General features: G+C 49.3%; 1 protein-coding gene across 1 annotated transcript in view; it reads left to right on the top strand.

The window, feature by feature from the left end:
* Positions 1-14,982, top strand: part of IPO5 (importin 5) — a 1,138,249-nt gene that overhangs the window by 664,260 nt on the left and 459,007 nt on the right. The window contains exon 15 of the mRNA XM_069640466.1: positions 9,816-9,899. Coding sequence (XP_069496567.1) covers positions 9,816-9,899 — 84 coding nt within the window. The remainder of the gene's footprint in view (positions 1-9,815; positions 9,900-14,982) is intronic.

The raw sequence follows: 14,982 nt of genomic DNA, 5'->3' as shown, positions 1-14,982 counted from the left end.
AACGACGGGCGGCTTCGAGGAGAGGATCACACTCGACGAGAGTTTCCGCCGAGCGGTCCGGTGGTGGGGCACCCGCGCGCATCTGACGGCGGGCATGGACTTCCAGACCCCAGACCACCAGGAGACAGTGACCACGGATGCCTCCCTGGAAGGGTGGGGAGCGCACACCGAAAATCTGCATGCGAGAGGCCTTTGGCTCCCGACGGAGAAGTCCCTCCATATCAACGTCCTGGAGCTCCGTGCAGTGTTCTGGGCCCTCAGGTCCTTCCTTCCGTCCCTCAAGGGCAAGGTGGTGAGGATCTTCACCGACAACACCACCACCATGTTTTACATCAGGGAACAGGGCGGAACCAGGTCCCCAGGACTGTCCAAGGAGGCGCAGGACCTGTGACATTGGGCCGTCTCCCAAAGGATGTTTCTGGTGCCGTTTCATCTGGCAGGGATAAAAAACACCATCGCCGACTCACTCAGCAGGGAGCTGCGCTCGTGCCACGAGTGGGAACTACGGCAGGATCTAGTGGATCGCCTCTTCCGACGGTGGGGCACACCCCAGATCGACCTGTTCGCGACGAACTCCAAGTGCCGGAGGTTCGCCAGCAGGTTTCCCCAGGCGAGGAGCACGGGCGATGCTTTCTCGTTCCCCTGGGAGGGCCTGTTCCTCTACGCGTTCCCTACTTTGCCACTGCTAATCCGGCTCGTCAACCAGCTCAAGAGGTCACCGTGCAGGATGAGCCTCGTCGCACCTGCGTGGCCGAGGCAGATATGGTTCCCGGACCTTCTGGACTTGTCAGCGTCCCCGCCAATCAAGCTGCCGGTGGACGCGGATCTACTCTCCAGGGAAGGAGGCGCCATCCTCCACCACGACCCGAAATCGCTGAACTTGCAGGCCTGGCTCCTGCAGCGCTAGAGTTTGGAGGATACGACATACCGGCCGACTGCAGAGAGGTTCTTGCAAAGGCCAGGGCGTCCTCGACTCTTAAATGCTACGGACACAAATGGAAGAGGTTCTCTGTCTGGTGCCACGCACAGAAGATTAACCCTCTACGGATTACGGCTCCTCAGGTACTGCCGTACCTGCTGACGCTGGCCAAAGCTGGTCTGGCACACGCGTCCATCAAGATTCATCTTGCTGCGATCTCCCGATACACCAGAACCACGGGGCGGACGTCCTTGTGGTCTCATCGTCTGGTGAAAGAGTTCATGAAGGGACTGTTCAGATCGTTCCCGCCGGTGAAGGCTCCGGCCCCGGCGTGGGAGCTCAACGTGGTGCTGACCAAGCTCATGGGACCTCCGTTCGAGCCTCTGCACTCGGCCCCGTTGAAGTTTGTCGTGGAAAACAGCGTTTCTTGTGGCCATCACCTCCGCACGACGGGTGGGAGAGATCCAGGCCCTTTCCTGCAAGGCCCCGTACTTGACTTTTCACGACACAAGGGTAGTGCCAGGACGCACCCCTCCTTCATGCCCAAGGTACCGTCGGACTTCCATCTCAACGAACCCTTGGTGTTGCCTGTGTTCTTCCCGTCCCCTTCGTCGCCGGCTGAGAGGACTTTGCACTCGCTGGATGTGGCTAGAGCGCTGAAGTTCTACGTGGACCGCACGAAGTGTTTTCGGAAGACGTCACAACTGTTTGTGAACTTTGGACCTGTCAATCAGGGGAAGGCTCTCTCGAAGGCTTCCATTTCCAGATGGCTCTCCGGCTGTATCACGTACTGTCATCGGTTGGCAAACCGCCCACTGCCTGGCCGTCCGAGAGCCCATTCCACCAGAGCGATCGCAGCTACCACGGCGTTCCTTTCTGGTGTGCCCCTGCTGGACATATGTAGGGCCGCTACGTGGAGGTCGACGCACACCTTCACGAAATTCTACTGCGTCGATCGGGATTCCACGGAGGAGTCCAGGGTCGGCCAAGCAGTGCTGCGCAACCTGTTCGCCTAAGGTGAGCCTGGTGAGGAGGTAAGATGCTTAATGTTGAGCCTTTGCCGCCTCCCGTGGTTGTGCATGTGTGTACTGCTATGTATTCTTTATTCATGAGCATGTGAATCCATGCCAGACCCCATGATGGAGAAGGAACAAGTTACTTACCTGTAACTGTTGTTCTCCAGCATGGGTCTGGCATGGATTCACATACGAACCCTCCCGCCTACCCCTCTGCGGCTCTTCACTTGGTCATACTGCCACTTCACGTGCTTCCAAATCTGAAGATGGCTGCCAGAGGCGGTGCTTAGGTAGAGGGCAGTCATTGGCTGTGGTCAGTATGACGCAGAGACCAGTGATTGGTTACTACTACGAAAGACAGATCAGAAACAAAACTGATACTGGTTTTCTTTACCGAGGACTCCCAGCCTGACAGGGAATATTCATGAGCATGTGAATCCATGCCAGACCCATGCTGGAGAACAGTTACAGGTAAGTAACTTGTTCCTTCTCCCACTCGTGCCCTACATGATGTGGGGGTGGGCATTGTTCCGGGTAGGTCGACATCCTTGAACATTAGGAGGCTTTTCAACACTATGGTCAGGAAGGTCCCTATGGTGGAGGCAATGGCAGTGGCACTTGATGCTCAGAAGGCCTTTGACGTGTTTTTGTGGGAATACCTGTGGCCGGTCTTGAAGAAAACAGGGTTTGGACCTGAAATGATTGGATACATTGAACTCCTCTACACATAACCCCATTGCGAGTGTATTTGTCAACTCTTACAGGTTGTCACCTTTCAGCCTAAGCAGGGGCACACGACAGGGGTGCCCCCTCTGCCAGATACTGTTTGCGCTGGCCATTGAGCCCATGGCCGACATGATTCGATAGTCAGGCTCACTGGGGTATTCGTCTTAATGGTAGACTGGAGATATCACTATATGCAGACGATGTACTATACATCAGGGACCCTCAGGTAAACCTTGATCTTTTTCTGTGCGATGTGATCCATATAGTTGGCTTCTCAGGGTTCACGATCAAATATTTTCACTCGTGAGTAATACCATACAGCCGACCATGTCCCCCCTCCGCTGGTCCCCCCCCTGATGGAATCCAGTACCTGAGGTGGGGGTGGCTAATTGTCAGACAGTTATGCATCTATGGAAGCCCATGTTGAGAGCAAATTGACCAGATGGCTGGCACTTGCCATCTCTATGGCTGGTAGGTTATCCTTGGTGAGGATGGTGCTAGTTCCTAAACTACTAGACATATTTGCCAACATCCCCGTCTGGCCGGGGAAACCATACTGCTCTAAAATACATGGACTATGTGCACAATTCCTGTGGTATGTTGGGGCTGTGCAGAAGAAAATGGTCAGACGGGACTGACCTTGAGCTATATTGGATAGCGGCATAAGCCCAGTATGTCATTCTGGTATGGCAATACCCAACAGCCACCTCATGTAAAGCTGGAACACCTCGCAGTCGACGGCTTCAACCTCAAAACACTTATCGTGAACCGCACATACAAAGATGACTGCCCTTTTGACCCAATAGCTACCACTCTACTGGCATGGGGCCATATATTACCACAGAGCACAAGCCTGCCCATATTATAGATGGCTTGCCATATGACGATAACTGGGGATTGGAACCCACATGGAGCTCTGCACTGATGACCCACTAAAGGGGCTTGGGATACAGGGCACTTGCGGACCTATTCCCGAACATGGATTTCATTACGCCCCAAACCTGGCCAGGGAAACACACATGCTCTGGACTTGAAACACTGCAGTACTATAGACTGCGAGCAGCAGTATGTTCACTATTGTCATCCCGTCCGTATGAACAACCTGAAACTCTAGAGGTACAGTAGCCAATTCATATGGCACCCGAAGGATAGTATCCACACTCTAAAATGTTATTGGACAAGCTTCCTGACCCGTCATTTGGAGTGCGTGCTAAGTGGTCTGATAATCTAGGCATAGATCTGACTGGCACCCAATGGCGGTGCATGTGCTCACAGAAGTCTGGTCTCCCTCAATTTCAGGTTTCGATATATGCAGTACAAACTATTACACTCCCCAAAAACTTGACAGATTCGCCCGAACTACCAATTTAGCTACATCCTCCAGTTTGAAGAAACTCATCAACCACTGTACTTAAGTCCCGTCCCCTTTCCGCCATACTGCATGGTCCTCCCTCCCTAGGGACAGGAGACAGAACCTTTTTCACTAGAAAAAAAAACCTTTAAATTTAGAGGCGTGCTGGGGTGCGCCCTTGGGAGCATGTGCTGCCCTGACTCCGTCCCCACACCTCAGTCCCCTTTTCCGCATCAACAGGAACGGGCCGAATTCACCAGCGCTCCTCAGTTTGGCTTCGTCCATGTAATTCCACATGCAGATAATTCAGTCTTTTTTTCATTCAGATACCCGGTTCTCGGGCGTCATGCTCCTCCTCGGCGCACGCAGCAAGTGTCCTGCATGCAAAGGGCTCTTTCCTATGTCAGGCCTCCCCCGCACCCTTTGCCTACGCTGCCTTGGCCCCGATCACAGCTGGCAAGGTTGTACCGCGTGCAACGTGCTTTCTTCAAGGGCTCTGAAGAACAGACTAGCTAGGTGGAGGGAGCTCTTCGAGAAGTCTCCTCCAGAGGATTTGAAGCAAACATCGATCAAGGCCCAAGGTAGGGCTTCTCTTTTCCAGCGCACCCAGCAAGGGAGACTTCTTTTCAAGGGCTCGCCTGAGCGGGAGGAACCTCTCTGGTTCTCATACCAGCACAAGTACCAAGGCTAATCCAGCTACAGGCTGAGGGGGGTCAGTAGATCCTCCCGATGATTGTGCTGATGGTCCGGAAGGTTCTTTTACCGGGTGATAACCCGAGGGGCTACAGCCTTGTACCGGTAACATGTCCGAGGGGGCGACCTATATGCAGCACTACCGGCAACTCTGAGGGCAAAACTACTACAGGTCTTGACCCGATGTGCAGGGTAGGCCTCAAGAGCCACACGAGTCTTGGACAAGGCTGGGCCCAGTGAGCCAAACAACACAATGGCTGCATGTGGAAGGCAGCTCGACCAGATGGCTGCCGCGCCAGACACTATGGACGCCCGTCCGATACCGCGCCAAGGAGGGGAGCAGGTGGAGGAACGAGTGTCGAGGTGGGACTGGCGTCAACCAAGTATGTGGCCTACAGCCTATCCATCATTTGCGTACAAAGGGCTCAAACCTGTCAACGCACAGAGTAAAAGCCAAGATAGACCTCACAGACAGAAAATGGCAAAAGACCAGGGACATTTTGACAAAATGGTCTCCCATGGGTGCTGTACTGCAGCTGAGGGTTCAGCCTGTGGTAAAAAAAGCACACTTAGTGAATTTTTGAATCCTATATACCGCGCACCGGGTGAACTTGATAGTGTTTGGTGGCTGATGAAACCATTAAACAATTGGACTATCACTCTCAATTATGATGATTAAACGCACATAGCACTGTCTCCACTGTGCAATCTCAGCAGAACAGATGGGTCTTCAGGGCCTTGCGGTATGCGTGAGTCTTAATATCTCTGATGTATCCCGGGAGCTTATTCCATAGTCTAGCTGCATAGCCCCCAAATCTACGGCCCCCTTTGCTCACATATTTAGACTGCGGAACCTGGAGTAAATTCTTCTCACCAGAGAGGAGTGTTACTCTTGGTTTTATCAGTTGGGTACCCTGGCATCAATTTGTTCACACATTTGAAAAAAACGGGCAAGATCTTAAGTTAGAGATGGGTGTGGATTTTGTTATCCTACATACTAACCTGACTGCAGCATTTTGGGCCACCTGCGAAACTGGAATGCTGGTATTCCTGACAGCAGCGCATTTCCATAGTCCAGTCACGCATTAACAAGTGTTCCAACAACCACTGCTCATTTGCAATGAATGGCAAAATGTCTCCATAATCGCAGGGTATAGAACGCTGACTGCACCTTTGTGCTAATTTGTGCTCCACATCCCATATTGTCTTCCCACACACAGCCCAAGTTTTTAATTTTCTTAGTGAAATTGAGCTGTGTCCCTAGGAAGCATGGTGGCGATACCTGCTTATTTTGTTGCAGGTGATATTTTGAAGCAAATGACACGCCTGTTTTTGCTAGCATTCAGCAACAATTGTTTGGCACACAACCAGGTATGTAGCTCTTGTAGGCACTGTTCCACTAACTCAAATGTATCCTCAGATCTCTGCACCTTCAGGAACACCAGAGTATCATCCGTGTACGAATGAAAATGAATGCTGTTTCCTCAGTATGTCCACAAGCAATTTAACATGTAAGTTAAAGAGCAGAGGTGAAAGTGAAGGCCCCTGAGGGACCCCACACTTTTGTGAAACAGAATCCGATGGGAAGTCTCCAAGCAGGACTCTTTGGTCCCTTCTAAAGAGGAAAGACTCAAACCACTGAAGGGCTTGTAAAAAGTAAACCACTGCCATCAGCCATTAAATTCCTTGGCTCCACGAACCACAATTTGAACAGACTACAGATACTCCAAAACAACGCCCTTTGATGCGCCCTTAATCTCCCACGCAAGGCCCACATTTCCTCTGCTAGAAAGGAATTTCACTGGCTCCCTATCTGTGAGAATTAAACTACAAGCACTGGTCATTACACACAAATGCCTCTACCTGACAGCCCCAAGTTACTTATCAGACAAATTTACGAGACAGAACTCTACCAGACCAACTAGAGCCCCATACCTACACCAACTCAACATCCAACCTGAAAACAGCTGGGGGGAGCAAGCTTTCCCGTGCCAGCAGCTAAATCCTGGAATGCCTTGCCAATGACAATCTGAGCTGACGCATCGTTCTGGTCGTTCCGGGCCAAGGTAAAGGAACTACTCACAATCCAGCGATGGATTGTAAACTGCACTTAGCTAAATCCTGAGCCCTGCTCTCTTTATCTAATGTATCCTTGTACCGAAGGCGTGCCACCAGGTATGCTTCTCTGCCACTTGTATCCTTGTTTCTGATGTTTGGTTCCTAAGGATAAAGCGCCCAGTTACCCTAGGGTTCGTCCGTGCTATACAAATAAACAAACTAAACTAAATTAATGAGGGTAACAGAAAATGTTACTTGAGAAAGTATGAATGGGGCAACTAGGTAACCCCCAGCACTCCACTTAAGATGGTGTGTGCTGGACCTACAAAGTAAAAAGATAAGGGAGATCAATTTCACCTTGCTATTCTTGGGAACCGTAGTTAACCAAGGAAAGCTACTTAAACCTTAAGGGAAATCCAAGGGATTTCTCAGTGACACTGCACTGAGGGTTTTGTGTGAAACTATACAACAAGCAGATGCCTATGGATTTTGTCAGACTCCAAAAACAGTGGAAACATAAAATCCTTGTTAGGCAAGATTGTGTGCAGTACCCTTTGGGTGCACTATAGCAACCTTGACCTACTGGCAATAGGAACCCAACCTTTGATATACGTCTGTACTACACAGGTTGATAGTGTGGCTGAACAGCCAGGCTTATCTCAAGAGGGGTCAATGTGAGCAGTAGTGTTCTTACACAGAGGTTTGCAGTGACAAGTATTCAAATAAACTTCTACTTAAGGTTTCTTGATTAAACAATTATTTATATAACAAGTCAGCTGATTAAGCCTTCTTCAGAAGGGAGCAATATGACAGTAACACACAAACTCCAAAATAAACACTTAGTTTATCTAAATCAGCAAGAACCCATTTGGGATGGCACACACTTCCTACACCCTGACGTGACTTAAATAACTAGGACAGTGGGCATTTAGAGCAATACTAAAGTTGGTATCAAAGAAAAGGTTTAAGAATAAAACCAAGGTTACACAAATATTCTGAAGCAGGGAAGTACTGTTGAACCGCCAATGCAAAGCAAATGAACCCCTTTCCTGGAGATAAAAGTCAGAGGGAAGAAGTCTTTCAGGGAGCCAGGCAGTCAATGTTAATTGAACAAGAGTCTGTGAGCTGAAACACTTCTTGCAGGTAAGTAAAAGTCTTGCACAATGTGTTAGAAGTCTTTGTAGAAAAAATGAAATCAATATAGGGCCACAAGCTGGGAGGCTTGAGGGGTGAAGCTGTAAGCAACTCTGCAGGGTTAACCAAGGCAAGTCTCAACTGAGAACAAGTAAGGCTACACCACAAGAGGTAAGTCTTAAACTGTATAGTACCTTTGGTTAGAAAAAATGGTTCCAGGTGGCTTCTGTGCTTGTGCGCCAGTTGTGGGGACAAAAGGGAAGACTTCTGGGGACTCCTGCACTGCAATGGGATGGTCGACAGCAGCAAAGGGCAAACTTCAATTCAGGGACACTTCGTGGTTTCAGCTCCTCGAGTCTCAGCAAATAGAACCACCCCGGTCTCTCGGATACCACTCTGGACTGTCCTCGCGTCTGGGGTTCAGCACTTTTTCTTTTAGGTGGCTCAAGCTTTCAGTCCTGCTTCCTGGGAGTCTGGAAGATCTTCCACAAGCTCGGGTCGGACTTAAAAGTGATGCACTCCATTTGGTGTTCCTCTCCCTGGCACTTCGGTTCCAGCAGCAGTGAAGTACAGCCAGCTCAGAGAGAATGTCCAAACAAGTTCACTTTGGAGTGGATTGGTCCCACCAACTCAAGGGGAGAATTCGTCCTTGCAGGGCTTCTCTAGTCGAAGCGAATTCAGAGCTTCAGCACAGCAGCAGGGCTTCACCGGGCAAACAAACGGTCGAGGAGTTGCAGCAGGCGTCTCTTCCAAGTTCTTCTTCGGGTTCCTTCGTCCAGTGGTTGACTGTCTTCCAGGCCAAAAAGCCTAGTCTTTCATGCAGAATTCTCGCATTCATTCCAGCCTAGCTTTAAATCACACAGCAGGGTGGCTGTCCTCCAAGGCCAGCCGGCCAATCACCTTTGGGGGTGCATTCCTGTAACCAAGGGGATTGAGCACAGGGAGTTTGTGGCACCCCCTTTCTATACATCTCTCCACCAGGCCAGAGTATAGAAAATTAGTCCTAACAGTCCCTCACACCAGCGATAACTACATTTGTGCTAACAGGGCAAAAATATCTTATTGTACTGCATTGTGAGATAGGTGCAATGTTATAAATTTACAAAAGTTAAAAGGGAAACAGTTTCCTAGTGATAGTCTGAGGCACTGAACAGTTTCCACATAACAAATCGGCTTCCCATCACCTGCCTTTTGCTCAAAGCTTTACTTCCCCTTCAAAGCGAGAACGGGTTCAAAAACAAAGCAAAAAGATTGGGGGTCCATTGAAGCTTTTGAGGGAAAGTTGCCAAAAGATAAACTTTTCCTAATAACTGGTGATTGTATGTTTGTATTAGTGTTGCCTGATTTTTTTGCATTTTTCAGTGTTCTAAAGGCCTAAATAATTTGACTGTCTAAGCTTAATTGTGTGCCATTCCGTGTGGACTCAGGAGGATAGCTTAGGGGAAACATGCCCGCCTTGGAAACAAGACACGGAGCACCACAGTTCGATCCTTGGGTCCGCGAAAAGAAACCGCTGGGTATTAAACGCATTATAAATAACCAATCCGATCATAACATTGAGGACCCCTGACCACGCTCCATCTCTTCTGAGATGAATCCTTGACTGCTCTCCACACTACCTTGATTGAGTTTTGGATACTGTCAGAGCTCCCTGTTCACCAGAAATAGGCTGGCCTTCTAAAATCTGGCCAGGTGGACAGATTTTAGAAATCAATCTTAACAGATTTTTGGTTTCTTGAGAAACTTGGCGAGAACCACAGTTTCAGGACGTTTAACCATTTCAGATTTTTAGGTTGTTGCTCATGTTTGCAATTATGATCCTATATTCTTCAAGCAAATTTCACCATGTCAAATTGCCACAAAATTAAACGTTATTAAAGAGAATGTATTGGTATGTGTCCTGTTCATCTCTTCACAGTTCATGCAGGATGCCTCGGATGTCATGCAGCTGCTACTCAAAACTCAGACTGACTTCAGTGATCTTGAAGATGATGATCCTCAGGTGAGTCTTTTGCTTTTTTTTGTGTAAAGAATTGTCCGGTTTTCCAATAATTGTTAGGAAAGATTAGCTTGTTGCACCTTTTCCCTCCATATATTTCTACGGGACCCCCATGTTTTTCTTGGCTTAGAGCCATGGTCTGATTTTTGTAGGTCGGTAAAGTCTTCAGCTTTACTTCCCTTGCCAGTATTGCTCATTCCATGGAGAAACTGGCATGTCCCTGAGAGACTCGGAAATGAGCAAGGGGGTCTTTATGAATTCTTATATTTTAATTCTTATGTTACGATTGTATAAATCTCCTTGCAGTTAGGATACCTTGTATCCTTCACTTGCTATGTAATGGCTTTTTGGTTACTTTTACAATGTGCCTAAGACAAGCTGGTGACGGCTATGACATTTTGACTTTTCTTTGTTGTGCTCAGCTGAAAGGTGTTTGTAACGGATGCCGAAGCACCATGATTTACAAACTAAACCTGTCCAAAGTGACCTTCACCAGCAACCCCTGGGCATTCCTTGACCTGACCAAGTACAGAAGCCTGTCCCCAATGGAATCTAGAAACTTTGTATTGATTGAGGGTGGGCTGTGTGCAAGTTAACATAATTGTTCCACCCCAACCTTCTTGCGCCACCCCCATGTTATGGAGAATTCTCATAAATGTGCTTATTCCTCTCTACTTTAGAGACCCCCCCCCACCCCCCCCCTGCACGTTTGCTGGACTCTAGAACTGTTTAATTGTTAACCTGCAGAGAGTGAGACTGTTTTCCCCACTCATTTATTTTTCTGTGATTTGGACTCTGTTTCTTGTAACTTTGGAGTCTGACAAACTCCATAGGCATAATCTTTACATTGTGTGTCACAGCACCTCCAGTGCAGTGGCCCAGGGAAGTCGCTTAGATTTCCCAAATGTTTAAATACCTTCTCTTGGATTCACTACTGTTTCCAAGAGCAGTGAAGTGAAATTGACTTTACTCACATTTGTAACTTTCTAGACCCAGCACACACTATTTTACCATAGGGTGCTGGAGGGGTTACTTCGTATCCCCTGTGTCTAGTTTCTCATGTAACATTTTATTACCCTTTTTACAACTAATGGCCAGTGGCAGTGGTTTACTTTTTACTACCATTGTGTTTTTACCGCGGGCTGAAATTGCAGCCTTGGTAAAGCACGTGAAAAACAATGGAGAGATCCCAAATGTCTGCTAGGGGCGGAATCCTACCTTGATTTTGGGAAAAACAAACTTATTCAATACATAGGAAGGTACGAAAAAAGGTTAATTGTCAACAGCTAAACAGCTCGTCAGTAACTACATCAGTTTAGGAGAAATGTCAATTTTAATATTCTCTCATAAAAATCTGGAGAGCACCGATAAAACGCCAGAGGACAGTGTTTTCATAGATGCGGAAGGAGTACACAATCGCGGGAGCATGAACTAGACTGGATCATCCCACTAGGAATACAAGACTAGAAGAGTACCCATACAGAAGCATGTTTGCATAGAGGATACAACTCGATAAACACAGCGGAACTAAGTCTGTTCCCGATATCATCGCATGCGACGCATAAACGCCGCTTAATAAAGGGGCATTTAACAGATGTAAATGAGGACATTAATCGGTTCGCAGCCCACTAAGGATAGCGCCTCTGATCCTACAGAAGAATAAAAAGGAAGAATACTTCTTCCCCAAGAAAATACGTCGAACACTTGTGGATTTTTCAACTGACAGGCAAGAGATCACCTACACTAAAGTCCAGTTACAGCTCTTCCAACGAATATATCTTCAAAACAAGATCACAGACCTACTGTTTCTACTCTAAATACTATTTCCTTGACTACTCCTGAAGAAAATCCCTACAATCCTAAAGAGGATTGAAACATGTTGAGTTCCCAATTTAGAAATAATACTGATTTGACTAGTAATATTTAATATCCCCCTAAAGGGTGTCCCAATTTGAATATAAGATTGGGTGATTAAAACATTGAGTGACCCATTAAGGATTAAAACCCTGAATGTATAAGGATTAACAAAGGTTTGAATATAGATTGATAAATTGGTCATCTCTATTTTTTAGAATTTTTGTTACATGTGTACCATTTTAGAGTGTCTGATTATGAATTTTATATGTACTATGGCTCCTGATTTTTATGAGAATATTAAAATTGACATTTTTCCTAAACTGATGTAGTTACTGACGAGCTGTTTAGCTGTTGACAATTAACCTTTTTTCCTACCTTCCTATGTATTGAATAATGCCTTGGTAAAGCACCGAGGGGTGCCCATTTTGTCAAAATGGCCCGGTCGTCTTTTTCGCCATTTCTTGCTGGAAAGGTCCGTCTTGAGATTTACTCTGCACGCCAAACCAGGTTTGGCCCCTTTGTTAGTTTTGTCTTTGGTGGGGTTCACAAGTGAAGCCCGCCTCTGGCTCCAGTATGTCTGGCAGGGGCTGAATGCGAGCGAGGTGCCTGAAACTCCGTGCTGAATCCCCTTGGTTACAGGAATGCACCCAAAGGTGATTGGCAGGCTGGTGTGCGGGGGGGGCGGTTGGTGGTGTGCGGGGGGGGGGGGGCGGTTGGTGGTGTGCGGGGGGGGGGGGCGGTTGGTGGTGTGCGGGGAGGGGGGGGCGGTTGGTGGTGTGCGGGGGGGGGGGGCGGTTGGTGGTGTGCGGGGGGGCGGTTGGTGGTGTGCCGGGGGGCAGTTGGTGGTGTGCGGGGGGGTGGTTGGTGGTGTGCGGGGGGGCGGTTGTTCACCCCTCCCTGAAGAGCCTAGCTCTAAAAGCCTGGTCCCTTAGCAGATAACTCTATAGCTCCTCAATCTGTCCCAAGACTATCAAGAAATCGTACAAGTAGCTAGAAGCCATGCTACCTGCAGGCAATACAAAAGAAAATGGACCAGATTCTGTGCCGGGTCGGGAGTGGATCCCCTGACATGCACTCTAGTCAAAGTGTTCTCTTTTTCAGCACATCTGGCCAGGTCGGGCATCCAGGTAGACGCATGCAGGACCTAGCCAGCAGCCATCAGCGACCTACAGGAACCCGGACAGTAGCTTGTTCTCGCCATCCATCCTGGTGGTGAAAAAACATCTGGTTGGGCTAACAAGGCTCTTACTACCTGTTGGGCGTCTGCATCCACTCTGGGATTTCAACTTAGTCCTCGGCGCCATTGCGCATAAACCTTTCGAGCCCATGGCGACTGTAGACCTCAAACTAGTCACAATCAAAACAGCGCTGTAGTGGGCCTCGGATTGGCATTCAGAATTGGCGAGATTCAGGCCCTAGTGGCTACAGAAATACACCACATTCCTCTGCACCCATCCTTCCCTAACAAAGGTCGTCTCACTCCACCTCAATGGGGAAATTGTACTACCCACTTTCTCCAGCATGGGGTCTGGCATGGATTCACATGCTCATGAATATTCCCCATCAGGCTGGTAATCCTCAGTAAAGGGAAAAAAAGCAGTTTCACTTCTGAACTGTCTTTCTCCTAACAACCAATCACTGGTCTCTGGACATGGCTGAAGATGGAGACTGAACGCCTCTGTTCAGGGTATGCCCTGGATGCGGCCTACGGAACATTTTCCTGGATGGGCACTCTCTGTGCCTCTGCCTGCATACCATGGAGGAGACCTGTGCGTTCTGCAAGGACATAGTTCCCCGCACCATCGCGAGCGGCTTAACAAGTGGCTCCAGTCAGGTGAGCCCCGGTCACCCAGCCAAAAAAAGAAATCCAAGCGGTCTTCTAAGACCTTTGAGGGCGCTCCTGTGATGGGGGCTCAACAGAAGGCAAAGCACCGCGAGTGCACAGGCACCGGGAGCACAGTTGGGGCAGGCTCCTCGTGGCCAGAGACTTCAGGAGGTGGGCTCCACACAGTCGGCGAAAACATCGCGCCGAGCGGCCTCGTCGGAACCGCCGGCGAAGAAATCTAGACCGTCGGAAAAAGAGTCGTCTGGAAGTCACTCCACTAGAGACTCCTCGGCAAAGAAATCATCCTCAAAAAAGCATGAGAAGGAAAGGAAATCCTCCTCTGGCGATCATCACAGATCGACCACGAGTCGAGTAAAAGCGGGCAGTGTGGAGAAGGCGGGACCGCCAAAACCACCTGCGAAGTCTTCGTCGACGGCGGTCCAGTAATCGACCGCCTCCCTACCACTTGCACAGGGGGCATCCACCGTCCCGTCGACGAGGGCCTCGTCGACGGGGATCCTACAGGAGGCCTGGAGTCTTTGACCCGACCCCCCCGGAGCCTTTGCTACAAGAACAAGCTATGTTGCTGTCCTCGGAGGACGAGAACGAGAGAGTTGCTGGCCCAGCTGACCTAGGGCTACGAGCGGCTGACAAGTCGTCGACGATAGCCTCCGTTAAACCAGTATCTGCCCCTCTCCTCAATCCTCAATCGGTTTTGTCGTTGGATATTCTGTCCACGCTTCAGTCCTTGTTGCAGTTGTTGGACCAGCGACTACCCCAGGCAAGCCTGCCACAGTCACTCGTCGAAGAGCCGGGCCCGTCCCGTCAACCGACGCACCCATGCACGCCAATCTCAACACTGGCACAGGAGGAAGGTGAGCTGCCAGATTCGGAGTCCGACAGTGGGGGCCATGTCGGATATCTCATTATCCCCCTCCAGGGATCCTACCTGGGAGTCGGAGGCGGAGTTGGAAAACCCCAGAAGCCCAGCTCACCCGTCCCCTCCGGACGACATTGCGTCATTCCATTCTATGATGGAGAAGGCATGCAAAGAATTTGGTCTGTCCCAAGAAGAACAGAAAAAGGATTGTTTTTTGTTCGACCACATGGGCAAGAGAAGGTCGGTGTTCTCGATACCAATACTGGACCATGTATGGAAAGAGGGGTTGCAGACAATGAGACTCCCATTCTCAGAACCAGCAGTGAAAGGACGGCTAGAAAAAAAGTTTAAGGCTCCAGAGTCTACCCCCAAGTGTTTATCCTCCCAACCAACACCGGACTCGGTGGTGTCGGCGGTAGCAGCGAGGAAGGCAAAGGCACAGCACAAGTGCACGACGACTCCTGAGAACGAGGCGAGACGCCAAGATGCCTTTGGCAAGAAAGTGCTCTCCGTGGGAGCGACCA

The sequence above is a fragment of the Ambystoma mexicanum genome, chromosome 7q (genome assembly GCF_040938575.1).
Source record: "Ambystoma mexicanum isolate Mex_15411 chromosome 7q, UKY_AmexF1_1, whole genome shotgun sequence".
Classification (NCBI taxonomy): Eukaryota; Metazoa; Chordata; class Amphibia; order Caudata; family Ambystomatidae; genus Ambystoma; species Ambystoma mexicanum.
Note: the sequence above shows the minus strand (reverse complement) of the source record. Positions and strands in the feature narration are given on the sequence as shown.